The sequence below is a fragment of the Pongo pygmaeus genome, chromosome 5 (genome assembly GCF_028885625.2).
Source record: "Pongo pygmaeus isolate AG05252 chromosome 5, NHGRI_mPonPyg2-v2.0_pri, whole genome shotgun sequence".
Taxonomy (NCBI): Eukaryota; Metazoa; Chordata; class Mammalia; order Primates; family Hominidae; genus Pongo; species Pongo pygmaeus.
Window position 1 is genome coordinate 36664646 of NC_072378.2, and position 19813 is coordinate 36684458.

Consider the following 19813-nt stretch of genomic DNA (forward strand, 5'->3'; position numbering starts at 1 on the left):
CTCAGAACAGCCTCAACCCAGAACAGCCACATTTTTAGCTGTTTTATATATTGGGTTTCCAGTTAAGATTTATTTTGAATAAAGGCTTCCTTACTGAAAACTCACTGCCCCAGAGGGTCTCTGTAAACCTTCTAGTAGTGACACTGTAGCTTCAAGCCAAATTGTTTTTCAATCAATACCCCTGTAGTGTAGGGCATAGAAATAAAATGGTAAATAAACCAGGGTCACTGCTTCTCGGAGGCTGGCTGTCACTGTAAGGATAAACTGAGATAATAGGTGGGAAAGCCTGGTTAGGGAAACGATTGTTGTTAAGATGATAACAATTATTACGTTGGGGTAGGGTATTCAAGATATACCCACAGGAAAATGCAGATTACAATTCAGTCTGCAATTAGGGACCAGATAGGAGCAGCCAACTCTCAGGTGATCCATGCAGGGATTCTGAGCATTCGTCGGCGCCTCCCCAGGGGCTGCTGCGCCCCCTGCTTCCCGCGCGCCCACCACGCACGCTGCTCTGGGAGCAGGGCCGGCGGCGGCGCCGCCTCGCAGTGATTGGTTGAACCGGAGGTTGTTGCTAGGCTACCAGTGCGCCCTGAGCCTGGGGCCCCGCAGTCCCATCCTCTGTGGCAGATCCATCCCTCACTGCAGACCTAATTCCGGCACCCTGTGAACGGCATCCTCAACAGCTTAAATTATCAGCCCCAAGTGCCCGCCTTTCTATGATTTTTCATTTAGCAAGAAGCCATGTGGAGTTGGAGAAGAGAAGCCTTCTGTTTTTATCCTCTGGGTCATCTTGAATAGTGACTTCTTTCTCTGGACCTCAGTATCCCGCTTCAGTTTCTGTAGTTCATTCATTTATCCATTATTCATGCCTGCGTGCATGTTTCTTAAGTGCCCACCGTATACCAGGCGCTATATTGAGTGCTAGGGACAAAAGAATGAACAAGATAGAGACCATCCTTGCCCTCGTGAAGGGGGGAACATTACCCACCTAAACAAATAAAATAAACGCATGTACAATTATCCCTTTTCTTCCCCTTTGATGATTTTTCTAGCCCCTCTTTCCCCCTACTATATCTGTAGGGTCCCCCAAGTTGACAGGAGAGGGAGTGTCTCCCAGTCAGGCCTACACTACTCTGAAACTGGGGTGCACCCTCTCACTCCAAGCTCATGTCTTGCTCTTTTGATTCCACACTTGAGCCTGACCACACCTTGATAAGGATGTGGGGGCAGGGATCACTGTCTCCTGTTCAGATGAGCAGGCTGAGTCTGAATCATCAAAATGCCTTGTCACATAAGGAATTCTTGCCATATCCAATATTTGGGCATTTACTATGTGCCGGCATTTTAAAAGCTGTCTGCCTCATCGTAATCCAGTAAGGTAGGTATTCTTATACTAATTTTACAGGCAACAAAGTTGAGGATGAAAGGTGTTATTTAAGTGGCCAGTGATGATCTAGATAGCATGTGGTGAAGCTGGGATTTGAACAAAATCTGCCTGGCTCCAAAGCCTAAGCTCCTTCCAAGAAATGGATGTGGTCAAGGAAAGACTCTCTGATCAGCTGGGCACAGTGGCTCATGCCTGTAATCCCCGCACTTTGGGAGGCTGAGTGGGAGGATTGCTTGAGCCCAGGAGTTTGAGACCAGCCTTAGCAACACAGTGAGACCCTGTTCTACAAAATAAAAAGAAATATCTGGTATGGTGGCACATGCTGTAGTTCCAGCTACTCAGGAGGCTGAGGTGGGAGGATCCTTTGAGGAGCCTGGGCAACAGAGTGAGACCCTGTCTCTAAAAAAAAAAAATTTAAATTAAATTTAAAAAAGAAAGACTCTCTGAGTGGCTGAAACTTGAAAATATAACTTCCAAGTGCTATTCAAAAATCTCCCAATCTCAACATCTTTTTATGTTCTAATTTTTTAGAGGCAGGGTCTCACTCTGTCATCCAGGCTGGAGTGCAGTGGTGCAATCATGGCTCACTGCGGCCTCGACCTCCCGGACTCAAGTGATTCTCCCACCTCAACCTCCTGAGTAGCTGGGACTACAGTGGCATGCTACCATGCCTGGCTAATTTAAATTTTTTTTTTTTTTTTTTTTTTGTAGAGACAGGGGTCTTGCTATGTTGCCAGAGCTGATCTCAAACTCCTGGGTTCAAGTGATCCTCCCATCTCAGCCTCCCAAAGTGCTGGGATTACAGGCATGAATCACCACACCCAGCATTGACCAACATCTTTTTGCTTATTTTTCTTGGCACATTAGACTCATAAAACCTGGTGAGCTGACCACACTAATCAATATTGCTAACTCTTGTTGTCTATCCATCTATCTGGGATGATCTTGCCTTCAAGCTTTTATTGGGTAATTAAGTCAAGTAGCTCTTCCTTGGGGGCATCTCCATTGCTCTCAGGTTTTTATATTCCTTCGTTCACACACTGAGAGCCTTGGTGGGCATAGAGTATGGCCCATCTCTCCCTGGAGGAATTTCCAGCCCTCAGAGGAGGTTTCTGAAGAGCTTCCTATGGGCAAAGCTCAGTGATGGGCTATTGTGAGAGGAGGAGGAGAATCAGATTTACCCTCAGAGAATCCCCTCCTCTGAGCAGAAGTGGATGTGCCTAGGGTGGGCTGAGGGGTGGGAACAGTCAACCTTGAATACCCCGATCAGGACACATTGGGTCTGCGGTGCTGCTTCTAATAACCTTGCTGTGGTTAGTGTGGGACTCTGTATCTCAGAGCCTGGCAGCCTGCAGCTCCGAAGGAGGCCTTTAAATGGGAGAAGGTGCTGGAAAATATGGTAATACATAAAGAAGCTAAATTTATCCCCTCTCTCAGCACCCAGCAATTGCTGTGCTTAACACTTAACTTTCTACCAGCATAGATTTGTTTAACTAGATTAGTTGCTGGGAGAGAGAGAAAGGAGAGAGATAGACAGAGACAGAGACAAAGAGACACAGAGAAAGACAGTCAGAGACTTTGAAGACAGACAGAAACACACACACACACACACATACACACACATACACACACAGCCCTGGAGAGAAGTAAGAAGATGCAGAGATAACAGTATCCTTTGGTGTGTGGCTTCAGCCAGCAGCAGGGGAGCTAGACTGAGAGAATCAGACAACTTCCTGCCCTCTTCCTCCCAGGCGACATGACTGGCTAGAGCATTGCTAATTTCCAGATAGCACCATTTTCAGATGTGAGTACTTTGGAATGTTGACACTGTTTGCATTATTTTGTCCACAGTTTTGTTCCTGTCACCCAACCCCACCCCTGAATAGGTGAGAGTTGACTGTAGATGAATAATATACTAAAGCCACCATTAAAGTAAGCATTATAAGAATTTAAATATGCGTGCCTTTGACCTAGCATTCTCACTTCTAGGAATTTATCCTAAGGAAAATAAGTATATGGATAAAGAAGCTAGCATGAGATTGCTCATTGCATCATTATTTAGAAAAGCAATGAAACAAACTAAATAGCCAACCACTCTTGGTTTCCTGATCAATAAATAATGGTATAACCTTACAACAGCTTTCCATACTGCTTTTAAAATTAAGTTACAGGCTGGGTGCAGTGGTTCATGCCTGTAATCCCAGCACTTTGGGAGACCAAAGTGGGAGGATTGCTTGAGACCAGGGGTTCAAGATCAACCTGGGCAACATAACGAGACCCTATTTAAAAAAAAATAAAAAAATTAGCTGGGTGTGGTGGCACATGCCTGTAATCCCAGCTACTCAGGAGGCTGAGGCGAGAGGATTGCTTGAGCCAGGCGTTCCAGGGGGCAGTGAGCTATCATGGTGTCCAGCTTAGGTGACAGAACAAAACTCTATTTGAAAAAACAAATTAGGTTATAAATGGATATTTGTTGACCTGGAAAAACATTCACAACATATTAGGTGAAAGAAGCAAGTTACAAATAGTGTGTATTTTATGACCCTTTATAAGTATGAATACAAATAAAATATATAATTTAAGAAGACAGACCAAATGTTAGTCTCTACGAGGAGGGATTCCAAGACATTTTAATTTTTTTCTTTCTGCTTATCTGCATTTTTAAAAGTTTTTGCACAATGAGCATGTCTGATTTTTGTAATAAGAACAAATTTCCTTGCTTCCCTCCCAGGGTTGGCTTCTGCTGGGAGATCAGGTGTTCCTGGCTCCCAGGCCTCATGGGAAAAGCCATTGACCCTTACCAGGTGTTAAGCTGCTCACTAAGAATTCCCTGCCCCGGCTTGACTCCCCATCCCAGCTGGTCTTATGGGCGAGACCTCAGTGATCCAACACCTTGGTATCCAAATGAGAAGCTGCCGCATCACCTGTGAGTGGGTTAGCCGCTGCCCTCCCTTGAGGGCAAACACTGTTTACCTCTGTTGGTACATGGTAAGGCTAACCTCACTAAAACTGTAGGGACTTTCCGCCTCCCAGGAGCACCCTCCCCTGTAGGAGGGTGACAGCTACGATGCTCCATTGCTCAGGGAGGTCCCTACTACACATATGCAGGTGTGATTCTGAAGGTTGGAAAAAAAAAAAGGCTGTCACCATGGCAACCCAGGCTTGCTCAGCCTCTTCATTCCTGAGATCAGTCCAAACCCCAGGGAAAGAAGGTGGGGTATGGAGTGAGAAAAATCACTGCCTGGCTGCCTGACCTCAGGCAAGACACTTAGCTTTTCTCTGTGTCAGTTTCTGCACCTGTAAAATGGTGCTGAAGCTTCTTTTCTTACTCACCTCCAGGACTGGGGTGGAATAATCGGTAAACCATAAAACACAAGAGGAGTAGGGCATCTTTAGTTTTGGCTTGTCCCCAAATTGCCATGTGACTTTGGGTAAATCACTTAACCTCTCTGTGTCTCAGCTGCTCTATTTATAAATAGGCCAGTAAGGCACACTGATTACTTCCCAGATATATTGCAAGGTGCCTGTGAGAATCCCAGAATCTCAAAGTTGGAAGGAATCTTAGCCCTTACCACTCATGCAGGAATCTTTCTGATAAACTCTCTGACAGAGATACTTGTCCAGCCTCTGCCTGGTTACCTCCTATGGCAAAAAACTCATGACCGCACAGCTTCCCATGTAGCCATTGCTACATGACACTAACCATAAGAAAGTTCTACCATATAGCGTATTATAGCATATTTTACAAACAAATGTTTGTTTTAAAAAAGTTAGCAATCCTTTCCAGAGCTATTTTCACTCCTGATTTTCCCAAAGGCTTGCACGGGGTAGAGATGAACAGGGGTCAGCAAAAAGCAGGTGTGGGCTCAGCTGCAGAAGAAGCTTTTGGCTTAGTGTAATAGAAGGAGCCTGGGCTCTGGGGTCACACATCCTAGGTTGAAATGCTACTTTATCCACTTACAAACTGGCTGACGCTGACCCTGGGAAAGTTATATTACCTATCTGAGCCTCAGTTTCCTGGTCAGTAAAAGGAAGATAGAAATACCTACCTGCCAGTATTGTTGTGGGAATTAAGCAAGTTAGCACTTCTTATTAAGCTTACAACCCAGACTTCCCTGGTGGGATTCTGGGGACTTGGGGTGGGGAAGATTACACCCTCCTCTGCCACCCCCTGAATAGCGCATCTGCCCACTGAGCACATGGCACAGGTGAGCCTTACATACTCCATATCTCAGGGTCATCTCCCTCTCAGACCTGGACCAGGGCCATAAAGGAAAGATGATGCAATGGTTTCAAGACAAAGTTCACCTCCTCCTCATGATTCACCGGCCCAAGGCCAGCACCCCTTCCCTGCCCACAGACTCAGTGGGCACTAAGCAAGTATCCCAGGGCTTCACTTGGGAAAAACTTCCAACTGCACCAGTGTTTTAATAGGAATCTCATACAGGACCCCAAAAATGTCATCTGGCAGTGGACTTCCAGGCAGAGTGACAAGAAGTTGGGGAAAGCTATTTGGGGTTGGGCTAAAGTGTTCCTTTAGCTGTTGATATGAAGGTGCCTGTCACGTAGTGACTCCTGGACAAAGGTCAGGATGCCTGGGTCCAGCTCCATCATTGCCTAGCTCTGGGCTCTCTGGAGCCAGCGCCTTCCTTCCTCAGTATCTTGCTTCCGTCATGTGCAAGACAGCAGGCCAATTCCTGGGGTTTTCCCAGCTTCCGAATTCTAGGTTTCCCCATTTGTTGGATTCAGAGATGAGTTGGAGAAACCACCCTAGACCTCCCTTGGCCCCTGGCCACTGGGTGGCACTGACCGCCCCCTCTTCTCTGCTTCCTTTGCAGATGAGTACCTCAGAGTCCTCAACGTGGGTGTGGCCGAGGTGAAGAAATCCTTCCTGGGGCCCTTGTCCCCATCCTGTAAGATGGTGCAGATGATGAGGCAGTTTCTGTACCGGGTCCTGCCTGAGGACTCCTACAAGGTCACCACGGGGAAGCTCCATGTGAGCCTCACCCGCTTAATGGACGGGGAGAGTGTGGTGGTTTCAGAGTTCACGTCCAAGGAGGAGCTCATTGAGGCAAGGGGGACGCGCCGGGAGGGAGGCCACGGAGGGGGAGGGGGAGGGCTGCTCCTGCTCTTTCTCCACAGCTCAGCCCGATGCCTCACCCGCCTGCCTCACTTCCCTAGTCCTTCCCTTCCTTCATGCCCCCAGTGTCTCCCCGTGCAAGGTGCAGTGTTAGATGAGATGGACACAGAAGCCCAGGGCGAACCAGGCTTGACCGCCACCCTCAATGCTTCGGCCTTCACATCCACCCCACCCGGCCCTCTGCGCTAAGCCTGGAGCTTCCCAGAGGCCCAGGTGTGATCTGCAGAGGGCCCGGGGCTCCTTCAGGGCCTTCCAGCCTGGGCTGCCGTGCGTCCCCCCTGAATTACTCCCACTTTGTGGGAATGGTCAGGGGAGAGGGGGCCCCCATGTCTCCTTTCTGCTCCCTTTCTTCCAGTGGCCCTTGATAAGGGATTGAATTGTTACCAAATCAGTTAACACTTAGAAAAGTGCACCCTAATCCTGAGTGCACTGCCCTAAGCTCATTAATATTAATTTTAGTTATGAATAATGATGGCTGGAGAGGGCCGCGGATAGGTCCCAGTGTCTTTCAGGACAGAAGGGTTAAGCTGCGTGGCCTCCATACCACATCTCCGCTCTCCTTTCTTCCCCCACATACAGAGCCTTCGCCACTCCATCCTCATCCCATACTGGCCTGGCAGTAATCCTGGGGATGAGGGATGAACAGGCAGTAGGCACAGACACCTCCTCCGCCCATCACAGTCCCCTGGGTTTATCAGCAGCTAGCTCTTCCAGATCTGCCTCCTCACGCCCACCCCCGTTCTCACTTCATCGCCCACTGCTGCACTTTTCTCTCCCCCACCTTCTACTCCTACCACGCCAACCCTAGCAAACCACACACAAGCCAGGCCTCTGGGCCTTCGCACCTGCCGCTCCCTCTGCCTGGGATCCCCTCCCTCCTCCCCACGCTGCTTTGCCTGCTGCTGAAACCCAGTCCCTCCTGCCAGGGCACTTCCCTTCATCCCCTCCCACCCTGCCTGCACCCCTCTTGTGGAGCCACGGTGCTCGTGCTCACCTCCACCAAGCCCCTGTCGCCCCACTGCACCGTCACCCACTTGCTCGCTCCCTCTCGTAGGGCACTCCCAAGGGTGGGCCTCTCAGCCTCCTTTGCTTCCAGGGCCTGGCCCAGGGCTGACACACATTAATGGTTGTTGAATCCCACTGGATTCATGAAAGTTCAGCATCAGAAGGAACCCCGAAGCTATTGAGGACCCCCTCCCGCTTTAAAGCTAGGACATCAGGGCCAGACGGACCAAGTAGGTCACCAAGGACCCAATTAGTGAAGGCCAGGCCAGGAATTGAACTCAGAGCTTTGCTTCCCAGTGCGGCACCTTCACCTAGGATTTAAGGAGGTCCGGGCTGGTGGTGGGTGGCCCAGGGGCTGACAGGTGAGCTGTCCCCACCCCACCCCCAGGCCTCCAGCATCTCAGCCCTGTTCTCTCCGCACAGGCCCTATACTGCAGCTGCTTCGTCCCAGTGTACTGCGGCCTCATCCCCCCGACTTACCGCGGTGTGGTGAGTGCTTCGGCATGGTGAGGGGTGAGACGAGATCCAAGGGACCTCAGGTCCCTGTGACTCACACCTGGGGGAGCAGGGGGGTGGTCTCAGAATGCAGCGGGAGGACCTAGAGTTGGAGAGTTTCTCGTGTTGTTACTCAGAATTCCCAATGTAGGTGGCTTTCTGGGCCTTTAAGATGAACTTCTCCAGCTGGGGTGGGTTCCTCTCTGGACCCACCTATCCACTGCCGAGCCGGGCAAATCAAGGCTCCATAGGCTTGGCAGGTTTTCCCAGACTTGACAGAGCAGAGGAGATGAAGCACTGGGACCTGGAACCTCAAATGATGAGGATGTTTTCTGAAGCCTTGTAGGCCAGGGCCTTACAGACTTTAATGTGCCCGTGAATCACTCGGGGTCTCGTAAAATTATGCAAGTTCTGATCCAGGCGGTCTGCGGCAGGGCCTCAGGCTCTGCGCCCCTAACCAGCCTCAGGTGCTGCCCGTGCTGCTGGTGGGTGGGCCACACTCTGAGTGGTGATGGTCTAGCTCATGCCCCCTCCTCATTTTATATGCAGAGAAAGTCAGGGCCAGAGACTAGGATTCAGGTAGTAGATGGAGCCCGTATTGTATGTCAGCCAGCCCTGAGAGTTAGAGCCTCAGTATTTGTCATCCTTCGTTCATAGGTGAGAAAACAGAAGCCCCAGAAAGGAAGGGGCTTGTGGCTGAACAGGTGGTGGGGCTGTGGCAGAGGAGCACGTCTCCTGCTTTACCCAGAGTATGGGTCCCCTGCACACAGAGCCCTGCAAGCCCCAGTCTCAGCGCCACTAAGATAGTGGAGGGAGGATCAGTGCAGGACAGAGCACCGGGTTGGGAGTCCAGAGGCCAATGCAGACTCACTAAGTGACCAGGGGCACACCATGCACCCACCAGGACCTCCGTCTCCAGGCTTATCCTGAGGGGTCTTCTGGACCTTCCTTGATGGGCCCTTGAAGCTGGTGCCATGTCCCATGGGCCGTTTCAATGCACTCCGAGTGGGGCTGAGAACTCTGGCCCCAGGTGGGCATTTCTCACTCTGCCCCCACAGAGGTACATCGATGGGGGCTTCACGGGCATGCAGCCCTGTGCCTTCTGGACCGATGCCATCACCATCTCCACCTTCAGTGGGCAGCAGGACATCTGTCCCCGGGACTGCCCGGCCATCTTCCACGACTTCCGCATGTTCAACTGCTCCTTCCAGTTCTCCCTGGAGAACATCGCCAGGATGACCCACGCATTGTTCCCCCCGGACCTGGTGGTGAGAGGCAGAAGGGGTCTGGGGAGTAGCGGAAGGTACCAGGGACTGGGGGTAGGGTTAGAGAGCCACTGGGGCCCACTCAAGTTCCATCTGAGTCTCGTCCCCTCAAATGATCCTTTAAACTTCCTCCTAGACCTGTATCCTGGCCTTGCTGCTAACTAGCTATGTGACCTTGAACAAGTGCCTTAAGCTCTCCCTGCTTCAATATTCTCCCCTGTAAAGCGACATGATGTCAGAAGTGCTGATAGAAATATTAACTGAACTCTTCCATTCGGACAGTTCATGTACCAAATCAAAGGTCGACAAACTGCAGCCCACGGGCCAAATCTAGCCTATGGCTTGTTTTTGTACAGCCTGTGAGCTAAGAAAGGTTTTTCCATTTTTAGAGAGTTATGGGGGAAAAAAAAAAGAAGAAAAAGAAAAAGAACATTAGGCAGAGACTGCATGTGGCCAGCAAAGCCCAAAATAAGTATTTACTATCCGGCCCTTTACAGAAAAGGCTTTGTGGGCAATATCTCATGTAATCCTCTAGCATCCTCTGTGATCAATATTATAACTGTCCCCATTTTATAGATGAAAAAATTGAGGCTGTGAGAGGTGACAGCAACACAGCCAATAAGGGGCAGCCCAGAGACCTGAACTCAGGCTCCAAACTTTGCTCTTCATATGGCCCCGATGCACCTCCTCTGGTACTGCCATGAGCACCCGACACTTTCCCGCCCAGGGGAGGCTGAGGATCCACCATGAATGGTGTAACTCATGAATGCAGCATCACTGGGGTGTGTGATCAGGAATTGCTCCTCAGTTCTTCTTAGCAGATAGTGAGGGATGGGACACTGGATGGGTACGTTTTGAAAAGCCCATCAAATAAAGTTCAAGAGCAATGGGAGTAGCTGCCCTGGGTCGGGGGAACTGTGGCTCCCTTCCTTCCCGCAGCCTTGGTTATTCTCCTGGTGCCCCCCGCCCCCAGATCCTGCACGATTACTACTACCGAGGGTACGAGGATGCAGTTTTGTACTTGAGGCGGCTGAGTAAGTACCGGTGGGGCCCCAGGCAAGGGCAGTGTTGGAGGGTAGGGAAAGTTCAAACAGTAGAAGGGCTGAATGGAGGGGTATTCCCCCCAAATTTGTGACCTGGAGACGCCCTTCACCTGGGAGAGCTGGAAATGGGAGTGGGGACCTAACAGGCTGCATCGCCCAGCCCAGACCGCTGGGTCCACAAAGTAGGATCTCCATGTAAAGGGAGCTTTGGGGTTAACTAAGGGCACAGTGTCTAGGACAGTTGTGCATGTATGTTTATGAATGTAAAAACTCTATTTAGGAAATCCAGAGTTCAGATCTTCCTGGAGAATTCCATTTTCATGTCATTTCATTCTCTTCCACTTTATTCTCTTTCCAGTAAAATCACATTATTAATGTAGAACTGGATGTCACTAGTTTATATTTGTGTAAGACTTTGAGTGACCTATTGATCAGCAAATCACAGAGAAGAGCCCTTGCCCTATGTAGGTTTGGAATGGTGGTCCCTCCACCTATATATTCTCTGTGCTTTATCAGGGTGGAAGAAACAATTCCAGTGACATGTCTTTTATGTGCTAACTCCATGGCAAACATCTTTGTTAAAAGAAATGAACAGGACTGGGTGTGGTGGCTCATGCCTGTAATCTCAGCACTTTAGGAGGCCAAGGCAGGAGGATCACTTGAGCCCAGGAATTTGAGACCAGCCTGGGCGATTGTGAGATTCCCAGCTCTACAAGAAATTAAACAATTAGCTAGGCATGGTGGCACATGCTTATAGCCCCAGCTACTTGAGATCAAGGCTGCAGCGAGCCATGACTGCACCACTGCACTCCACTCTGGGCAACAGAGTAAGACCCTGTCTCTAAAAAAAGAAAGAAATCAACAAAAGCTTTGCATATTTAGAATCAATTATTTTCAGAAAAAGGGATCACCAGATCAAAGGGTTTACCTAATGTTACATCAGAAGCATTTTCCTTATTGCCACATGTCTTTGTGACTGTCTTTTTTGGCAGTTGTATAATATTCCATCATAGCTGTGCAGAAAAATTTGCTTGATCATTCCTTTGAGTTTCCAAATGTTCATGATTATGAGTAATTCTGTGGTAAACTTTTTGTGTATGTAGCTTTAAAAAATACTCTGTGGGTGAGATTAAGGGGTTGGATGAGATTTTCTTCCTAGGAGGTGTTCACTTATTTTTCCCTTCTTCAAAATTCTTTCCTGCTTCCCAAGCTCCCCTTATCGTGTCTCTACTTTCTCCTGGGTCCTTTCTCCCAACAAGGGGGGTGGAGAGGCTGGACAGACAGGAGAGCAGGATGGAGAAAACCTGGGCTCTGGAGGCAAGTAGCTCTAGGCCCCCACCCCACCCACAAGCTGTGTGACCTCCAGATAATCGCTTCCCCTCTCTAAGGCTTGGTTTCCTAATCTATAAAAAAAAAGGGGGGGGTTAGATACTAGCTCCTGATACCTACTAACTATGTGATATTGAGCAGGTAATTAATTTCCTGGGGCCTCAGTTTCCTCCTCTGTAAAAGGGGCCTAATCATGGAACCTTAGAGTTTTATTTTGAAGATTAAAGGAGCGAAGCCACAAGCCCTTAGCACAATGCTCAAATAAATGGTAGCTCCCATGAGAATGTCAAAGTGCTGAGTCCTAGCCACAGTCAGTCCCATCTACTGCTGGGTGAAACCTGATGGTGGCACTTCAGGAATCCGCCCCCAAAATTGAGCCAGTATATGGATGGGGGCAGGTTTCTTCAATGGCCCTGGAATCACTCCAAGTAGGAACAGATACAACTCCTAAGGGAGAAATGGTCTCGTGCTGACTACCAGCTATTTTTGCTTCCTCTTCCGATTTGCCAGTGTATGGCACGGGTTTCTCAGCGCAGATTTCACCTCCACCACCTCAGTCCTCTTGGATTTGGTGGGACTGGATTTTTCTCCCTGCATCAGATGTGAACAGGAACTACTGACACATACTGAGAAACTGCAGTGGGTCTCCAGAGCCACACTCTTATCCCCACCTGCCATCTGGGAACAGAAAATGGGAGTCCGCCCAGCCTCCGCTGGTTGCTTTCTGGGTGGGGGTCACCTCCAGCAGGAAACTACACCCAAAAAGGTGTCACCCTCCATTCCTCAGCTCACATTCTCACAGCCTCTTTCGGAGAATTAATTATTCTTGCTGCCAGGCAAGCCACTCTCTCTACACTCAGTCCATCCTGGCAGCGGCCTTCTGCCAAAGGGAAGGGCAGCGCACGCTGGCGTGCTTGAAAATCCGCATTCCCCACACAGATGTGTGAATGTGGGTGCTGAGTGAGGTTGGAGCTCAGAGGATGCCATGTCTAAAATATCCATCCGGCATTCAGGCATGCCTGGCCAAACCTCTCTTCCGCCCTCCTCCCCCACTCCCTTCTTCCCTCTCACAGTTTGGTAAGTGACTCTCTCTCTCTGTACATACACACACACACACACACACACACACACACACACACACACACCTGTGAAACCATCACCACAATTAAGATAGTGAATAATTCGTCATCCCCAAAATTTCCTCATGCCCTTTCGTGATCCCTCCCACCTTCCCTCACCCCCCGCCATTCCCAAGCAACCCCTGATCTGCTTTCTGCCATTATAGATTAATTCACTACAATGTGAACTCTTTTTTAAAAATCTGAATTCTTTCACTCTGCATAATTATTCTGAGATTCATCCATGTTCTTGAATGTATAAATAGTTTGTTCCTTTTTACGTTCCGTGCCACTGTATGAATGTACCACAGCTCATCTACCAAAAGAGTTGAATATACCACTGTATGCATATACCACAGCCCATTTACCCATTCCCCTGTTGATGGACATTTAGGTTATTTCCAGATTTGGGCTATTATGGATAAAGCTGCTATGAACACTCATACATGAGTCTTGGTGTAGACATATGCTTTCATTTCTCTTGGGTAAATACCTAGAAATGGAATGACGGAATTGCACGGTACATTCATGTTTAACACACATACACAAATATTTTAATTGTGGTAAAAAAAAGTAACAAATTTTAAGCACACAGTTCAGTAGTGTTAACTATGTTCGTATTGTTGTGCAGCAGATCTCTAGAACTTTTTCATCTTGCAAAACTGAACCTTTACACACATTGATCAACAACTCCCCCTTTTCTCCTCCTCCAGCCCCCAGCAACCACCATCCCACTTTCTGCGCTGATGATTTTGACTACACTAGGTACCTCATATAAATGGAATCATGTGGTATTTTTCTTTTTGTGACTGGCTTATTTAACTTAACATAATGGCCTCAAGGTTCATCCATGTTGTAGCTGTAGCATGTGACAGGATTTTCTTCCTTTTTTGAGATGGAGTCTCGCTCTGTTGCCCAGGCTAGAGTGCAGTGGTATGATCTCGGCTCACTGCAACTTCTGCCTCCTGGGTTCAAGCGATTCTCCTGCCTCAGCCTCCTGAGTACCTGAGACTACAGGTATGCACCAACACGCCCAGCTAATTTTTGTATTTTTAGTAGAGACAGGGTTTCAAAAAGTTGGCCAGGATGATCTCGATCTCCTGACCTCATGATCTGCCTGCCTCGGCCTCTCAAAGTGTTGGGATTACAGGCGTGAGCCACCGCGCCTGGTCAATTTTCTTCCTTTTTAAAGCCGAATATATTCCACATTTTCTTTGTCCATCCATCTGACAAAGGACACTGGGATTGCTTCCATCTTTCGGCTATTGTAGATAATGCTGCAGTGCCCATGGATGTCTCTTCCAGATCCTATTTCAATTATTTTGGATATATAACCAGAATATATGTTTGACTTTTTAATAAACTGCCAAATTGTTTTCCAAAGCAGTTGTATCATGTTTCATTCCCACTAGCAGTGGATGAGCGTTCCCATTCCTCCAAAACTTTTGTTATTTTTAATTAATGCTCAGAATTTTTCATTTTAGCCCTTCTCACAGGTGCATGTTGGTAACTTATTGTGGTTTTAATCGGCATTCCTCTAATGACTAATGACTTTGAGCATCTTTTCATTTGCCTATTTTCCTTCCGTGGATCTTCTTTGGTGAAGCATTCGTTGCACTCTTTTGTACATCTCTCACCTAGACTCTTAATAAGCTTTGTTTTTTTAGGGTAGTTTTAGATTTATGGATAACTTTTGAAAATAATACAGGGTGCTTGTCTCACATCTGTTAGACGTTACAGAATGGTACATATATAACATGGTATTCAGTCCAGTACATTTGTTACAACTCATGAACCAATCTTGATATATTATTAACTAAGAGCCATTGCTTATTCAGATTTTCTCAGTTTTTACCTAATTCCTTTTTCTGTTCCAGGACCCCCCACCCAGGGATCACATTACATTTCATTGTCATATCTCCTCAGTTTCCTCTTGCCTATAACAGTTTCTCAGACTTTTCTTATTCTTTTGTGTGTGTGTGTGTGTGTGGTGTGTGGTGTGTGTGTGTGTGAGACAGAGTCTTGCTGTGTCGCCCAGGCTGGAGTGCAGTGGTGCGATCTCGGCTCACTGCAAGCTCCACCTCCCGGGTTCATGCCATTCTCCTGCCTCAGCCTCCCAAGTAGCTGGGGCTACAGGTGCCCGCCACTACCCCTGGCTAATTTTTTGTATTTTTAGTAGAGACGGGGTTTCACTGTGTTAGCCAGGATGGTCTCGATCTCCTGCCTTCATGATCCGCCCATCTTGGCCTCCCAAAGTGCTGGGATTACAGAGACTTTTCTTATTCTTGATGACCTTGACAGAGTTGACTATCGGTCAGGTATTTTGTAGAACGTCCCTCAGTTGGGGTTTGTCTGATGTTTTTCTCATGATTAGGCTGGGGTTGTGAGTTCTGGGGAGGAGACCACAGAGGTAAGGTGCTATTCACATCACGTTACCTCACGGGCACGTGCTGCCAACGTGATGTATCCCTGCTGATGTTGACCGTGACCGCCTGGCCAAGGTAGCGTCCATCGGGTTTCTCCATTGTGAAGTACTCTTTCTCCCTCTATCCTTACTGCAGTTTTTGGAAGAAAGTCACTGTGCACAGCTCATACTTAAGGAGTGAGAAGTTATGCTCCACTTCCTAAAGGGTCAAGCATCTATATAAATTACTAAGAATTCTTCTGCAGGGGAGCTTTCTCTCTTCTCCCTGATTTACTTACTTACATAATATATGTTTATATCAGTATGGACTCATGGTTATGTTATACTTTGGGTTATTATTCAATACTACTTTATTTTGTTCCTCAAATTGTTCCAGCTTTGGCCATTGGGAGCCCTTTCAGTTGACTCTTTTACACATTTTAAAAACTGAATTGTTTGTTTTCTTATTTAAGTGCTGTTATGTGGTCTAGATAAATGCCGCCCCCCCCCCCCACCGCCCCCGCCCCCGGTAACCACCCTTTTTGAGACAGGGTCTCACTCTGTCACCCAAGCTGGAGCGTAGTGGCGCAATCATGGCTCACTGAAGCTTCAGCTTCCCAGGCTCAAGCAACCCTTTCACCTTTCTCAATGAGTCTTACAGCCACAGTGACCTTCTCAGAACCAGCCTCAGCTGGTTACCTCCCCTGCCTAAAGGTCATGCTACAATAATGCTTGCCATGAAAACCAAGGATCCTTGCTGCTGCCTACAGCCCTGACATGGTTCGGCCCCTGCCGCCTCCTCAGCCTCCTCCCCCAGCACAGTACCCCCACCCCACGCTGACCTTTCAGGCCCCCCACCATCTGGTGTGTCCTCAAACTTTGTGGCCTTTGTGTGTGCTGTTCCTTCTGCTGAAACACCCTCACCACCCCGCCCTGACCATCCTGGGCCATGTACCCTTCAGATCTCTGCTCACTGCCAATCCCTCAGATGACCTGCCCTCTCTCACAGCACCACACTCCTCTCTTCCTGTATTTGCCTCAGTTGAAACTCTAGATGATTTGGGTGGGCAACGCCTGCTCCCCCACACTACACCGTAAGTGCCAGAAACCATCACGTTTGTTTTCTCTCACTATAAATTCAAGTAAGTACAGAAAGACCTTTGAAAAGCACTGTTCCTGTTTAGGAAAATAAGAAACATTTTTGCAAAGGCCATGCTGCTGCCAGGGCTGAGTAACACCCCATGCTGTTGCTTCTCCTAGATGCTGTTTATCTTAATTCTTCCTCCAAGAGAGTGATTTTCCCCCGGGTGGAAGTGTACTGCCAGATAGAACTCGCCCTTGGCAATGAGTGCCCTGAAAGGAGTCAACCAAGCCTTCGAGCACGGCAGGCCAGTCTGGAAGGAGCCACGCAACCTCACACGGAGTGGGTTCCCAAAGGGGATGGAAGGGGTGGCCATGGTCCGCCTGTGTCCCAACCCGTGCAGACACTTGAATTCACATGCAAGTCACCTGTTTCAGCACCAGTCTCTCCACTTGAGCAGCCACCTGCACAGCCACTGGCCTCTTCAACGCCACTTTCTCCAACTGGCATGCCACCTGTGTCATTCCCAGCTGTGCACAAGCCACCCAGCTCCACACCTGGCTCATCACTGCCCACCCCACCACCTGGACTGTCACCTCTGTCACCTCAGCAGCAGGTACAACCATCTGGATCACCAGCCAGATCCCCACACTCTCAGACACCCACTTCACCCAGGCCATCCCTGGGGCCTTCAACTGTGGGGGTACCTCAAACACCGCCCCGAAGTTCTCTTTCAGCCTTCCCTGCTCAGCCACTGGTGGAGGAACTAGGCCAAGAACAGCCCCAAGGTACGGACCCTTCTGGATTCTTATGACTTTCTCATGCCTGGAGTCCCTTGGCAAGCGAGCAAGGACACCAGGGCTGATAACCACTTCTTTAGGGGTGCGTGGCTGAAGTTAGCAGTGAGCTTTAGCGTCTCTGTCCATTATGAGGACAGTCCGCCACAAGGGGGCAGTATAATAGACATTGGTTCATTTCCCTTGGTGCAGTGCTTCTCAAAGTGCGGTCCCCCCACCGGCAGCAAAAGCATCACGTGGGAACTTGCTAGAACTTATAATTCTCAGGTCCTACTGCAGACCTACTAAATCACCAACTTTGGAGGTGGGGCCCAGCTGTCTTTTTTACAAGCCCTCCAGGTGATTTTTTGCCTGCTCACATTTGAGACCGCTGGGCCAGTAGATTTTTACTGTGAAACCTGCTGTGCTGGGCAGTGCTACTCAAAGAGTGGTCCGCAGACCAATCCAGCCCTCAACTGTGTGTTACTAGCACACCACGGAGTGTGTGCAGAAATTAAGAGTAATCATTTAGAAACCTTTATAGCACTAAGGTATTGCCACAACATCCCGGAGCTTGACCATTTTTTACTAATTCATTTGCATTGTATTTCACAAAATTACTAGTTTGCCATAGACTACAAAGAAATTTTTTTTTTTTTTTTTTTTTTTTGAGACATGTCGCCCAGGCTAGAGTGCAGTGGCGTGATCTCGGCTCACTGCCAGCTCCGCCTCCCGAGTTCACGCCATTCTTCTGCCTCAGCCTCCCGAATAGCTGGGACTACAGATGCCTGCCACCACGCCTGGCTAATTTTTTGTATTTTTAGTAAAGACAGGGTTTCACCGTGTTAGCCAGGATGGTCTCAACCTCCTGACCTTGTGATCCGCCCGCCTTGGCCTCCCAAAGTGCTGGGATTACAGGTGTGAGCCACCGTGCCCGGCCAGAAATTTTAAAAAAACTGTTTCCTTACTGCTATAGACGGTTTCAGAAGCACCACTATAGGGCTTGCAAAGATAAAATGTTCTCAATTCCTTACTCAGGAAATCTCCCTTTCAGCAGAGGAGATAACACGGATACTAACCTCAAAAATACAATCGGGCTGGGTGTGGTCACTCACACCTGTAATCTCAGCACTTTGGGAGGCCGAAGCGGGTGGATCACCTGAGGTCAGGAGTTCAAGACCAGCCTGACCAACATGGTGCAACCCCATCTCTATTAAATACAAAAAATCAACCAAACATGGTGGTGCATGCCTGTAATCCCAGCTACTTGGGAGGCTGAGGCAGGATAATCGCTTGAACCTAGGAGGTAGAGGTTGCAGGGAGCCAAGATTATGCCACTACACTCCAGCCTGGGCAACAAGAGTGAAACTCCATTTCAAAAAAAAAAAAAAATCGGAAGTATTAAGTACTATATAATTAATAAAAACACAGTGTTGGAGGGTATTCGTAGAGAATAAGACCACTTCTCTCTGGGGCAGTATGAAAAGCTTCTTGGAGGTGACAGGTGAGCTTAAATTGGCAGGATTTTGAACATCGTGGTTTGTGGGATTGGATGGGTTGGAGTAGAAAGAGCATTTCCGATTTTGTTTATTTAAGATGCTCAGGTGCAGCGCAGGAATGTGCAGGGTACTTTCCAGGTACTTTAGGAAGGAGAGGACTTGTGTGCGGCCACCATGGATGGTCTGGGTGGAGACAGAGGGACAGAGACCTAAATGAAGGACTGAAGCCAGATTGTAGGGTACTCATGGTCCTCAGCCAAACTTCCAGAGCTATTATAGTAAACATCACAGATCGGCAATGTCTCCTCATCTGGGAATTAGCCCCAACGTGGCAGAGATGCCCTTTCTTTGGAACAGGTTTACTTTGACTCTTTTAATGAGACAAAAACAAAACACCATTAAGAAAATTAGGCTGTGGCTCATGGCTTTGAGAGGCAGAGGCAGGCAAATTACTTTCAGTCAGGAGTTCGAGACCAGCCTAGCCAACGTGGTGAAACCCCATCTGTACTAAAAATACAAAAAATTAGCTGGGCATGGTGGCAGACACCTGCGGTCCCAGCTACTCAAGAGGCTGAAGCAGGAGGATCACTTGAACCTGGGAGGCGGAGGTTGCAGTGAGTAGAGATCGTGCCACTGTGCTCCAGCTTGGGTGACAGAGTGAGACTCCGTCTCAAGAAAAAAAAAAAAAAAAAAAAAGAGTCAGAAAATTGGGCACAGTGTTTTACCTGCTCTCTTATTTCCTGTTAAATGCAAAACATTTGTTTTACATTAATCACACCTGTGCATGAAGGCGGCCATCTTCAGGTACCTGAGCAATCCTGGGCCCCAAGTCGGCATTCCTCACTCATATTGGGGGTGGATAGAGGGCATATATAGTCTAGTGATCCTCCACTGGGAGTGATTTTGTCTCCAGGAGACATTTAGCAATGTCTGCAGACATTTTGATTGTCACCTAGTGGTTACAGGCTGGGGACACTGAAAAATATCCTGTAATGCACAGAACAGCCTCTGCACAAAGCGCTCTCTGACCCTTAGTGTCAATAGCATGTACTGAGATTGAGAGACCATGTTATAGCTTACAGCTAAGCCTCAGCGGTGACATCCTAGGCCATCTATGCGAGTTAGGCAGAGCTGAGACCCCCTAGAGCAAATCTATCCAACCCGTGGCCCGGACGGTTCTGAATGCACCAGTCTATAAAAAATTCATAAACTTTCTTAAAACATTGTGAGTTTTTTTTTTGGATTATTTTTTAGCTCATCAGCTATCA

General features: G+C 48.3%; 1 protein-coding gene across 4 annotated transcripts in view; it reads left to right on the plus strand.

The window, feature by feature from the left end:
* Positions 1 to 19813, plus strand: part of PNPLA1 (patatin like phospholipase domain containing 1) — a 41809-nt gene that overhangs the window by 14752 nt on the left and 7244 nt on the right. For 2 of the 4 annotated variants that reach the window (XM_054492550.2, XM_054492551.2), the window contains exons 2-6: positions 6229 to 6461; positions 7959 to 8024; positions 9089 to 9298; positions 10269 to 10329; positions 16450 to 17058. In XM_054492550.2, coding sequence (XP_054348525.2) covers positions 6229 to 6461; positions 7959 to 8024; positions 9089 to 9298; positions 10269 to 10329; positions 16450 to 17058 — 1179 coding nt within the window. The remainder of the gene's footprint in view (positions 1 to 6228; positions 6462 to 7958; positions 8025 to 9088; positions 9299 to 10268; positions 10330 to 16449; positions 17059 to 19813) is intronic. The other 2 variants (XM_054492552.2, XM_054492553.2) reach the window with 1 other exon arrangement.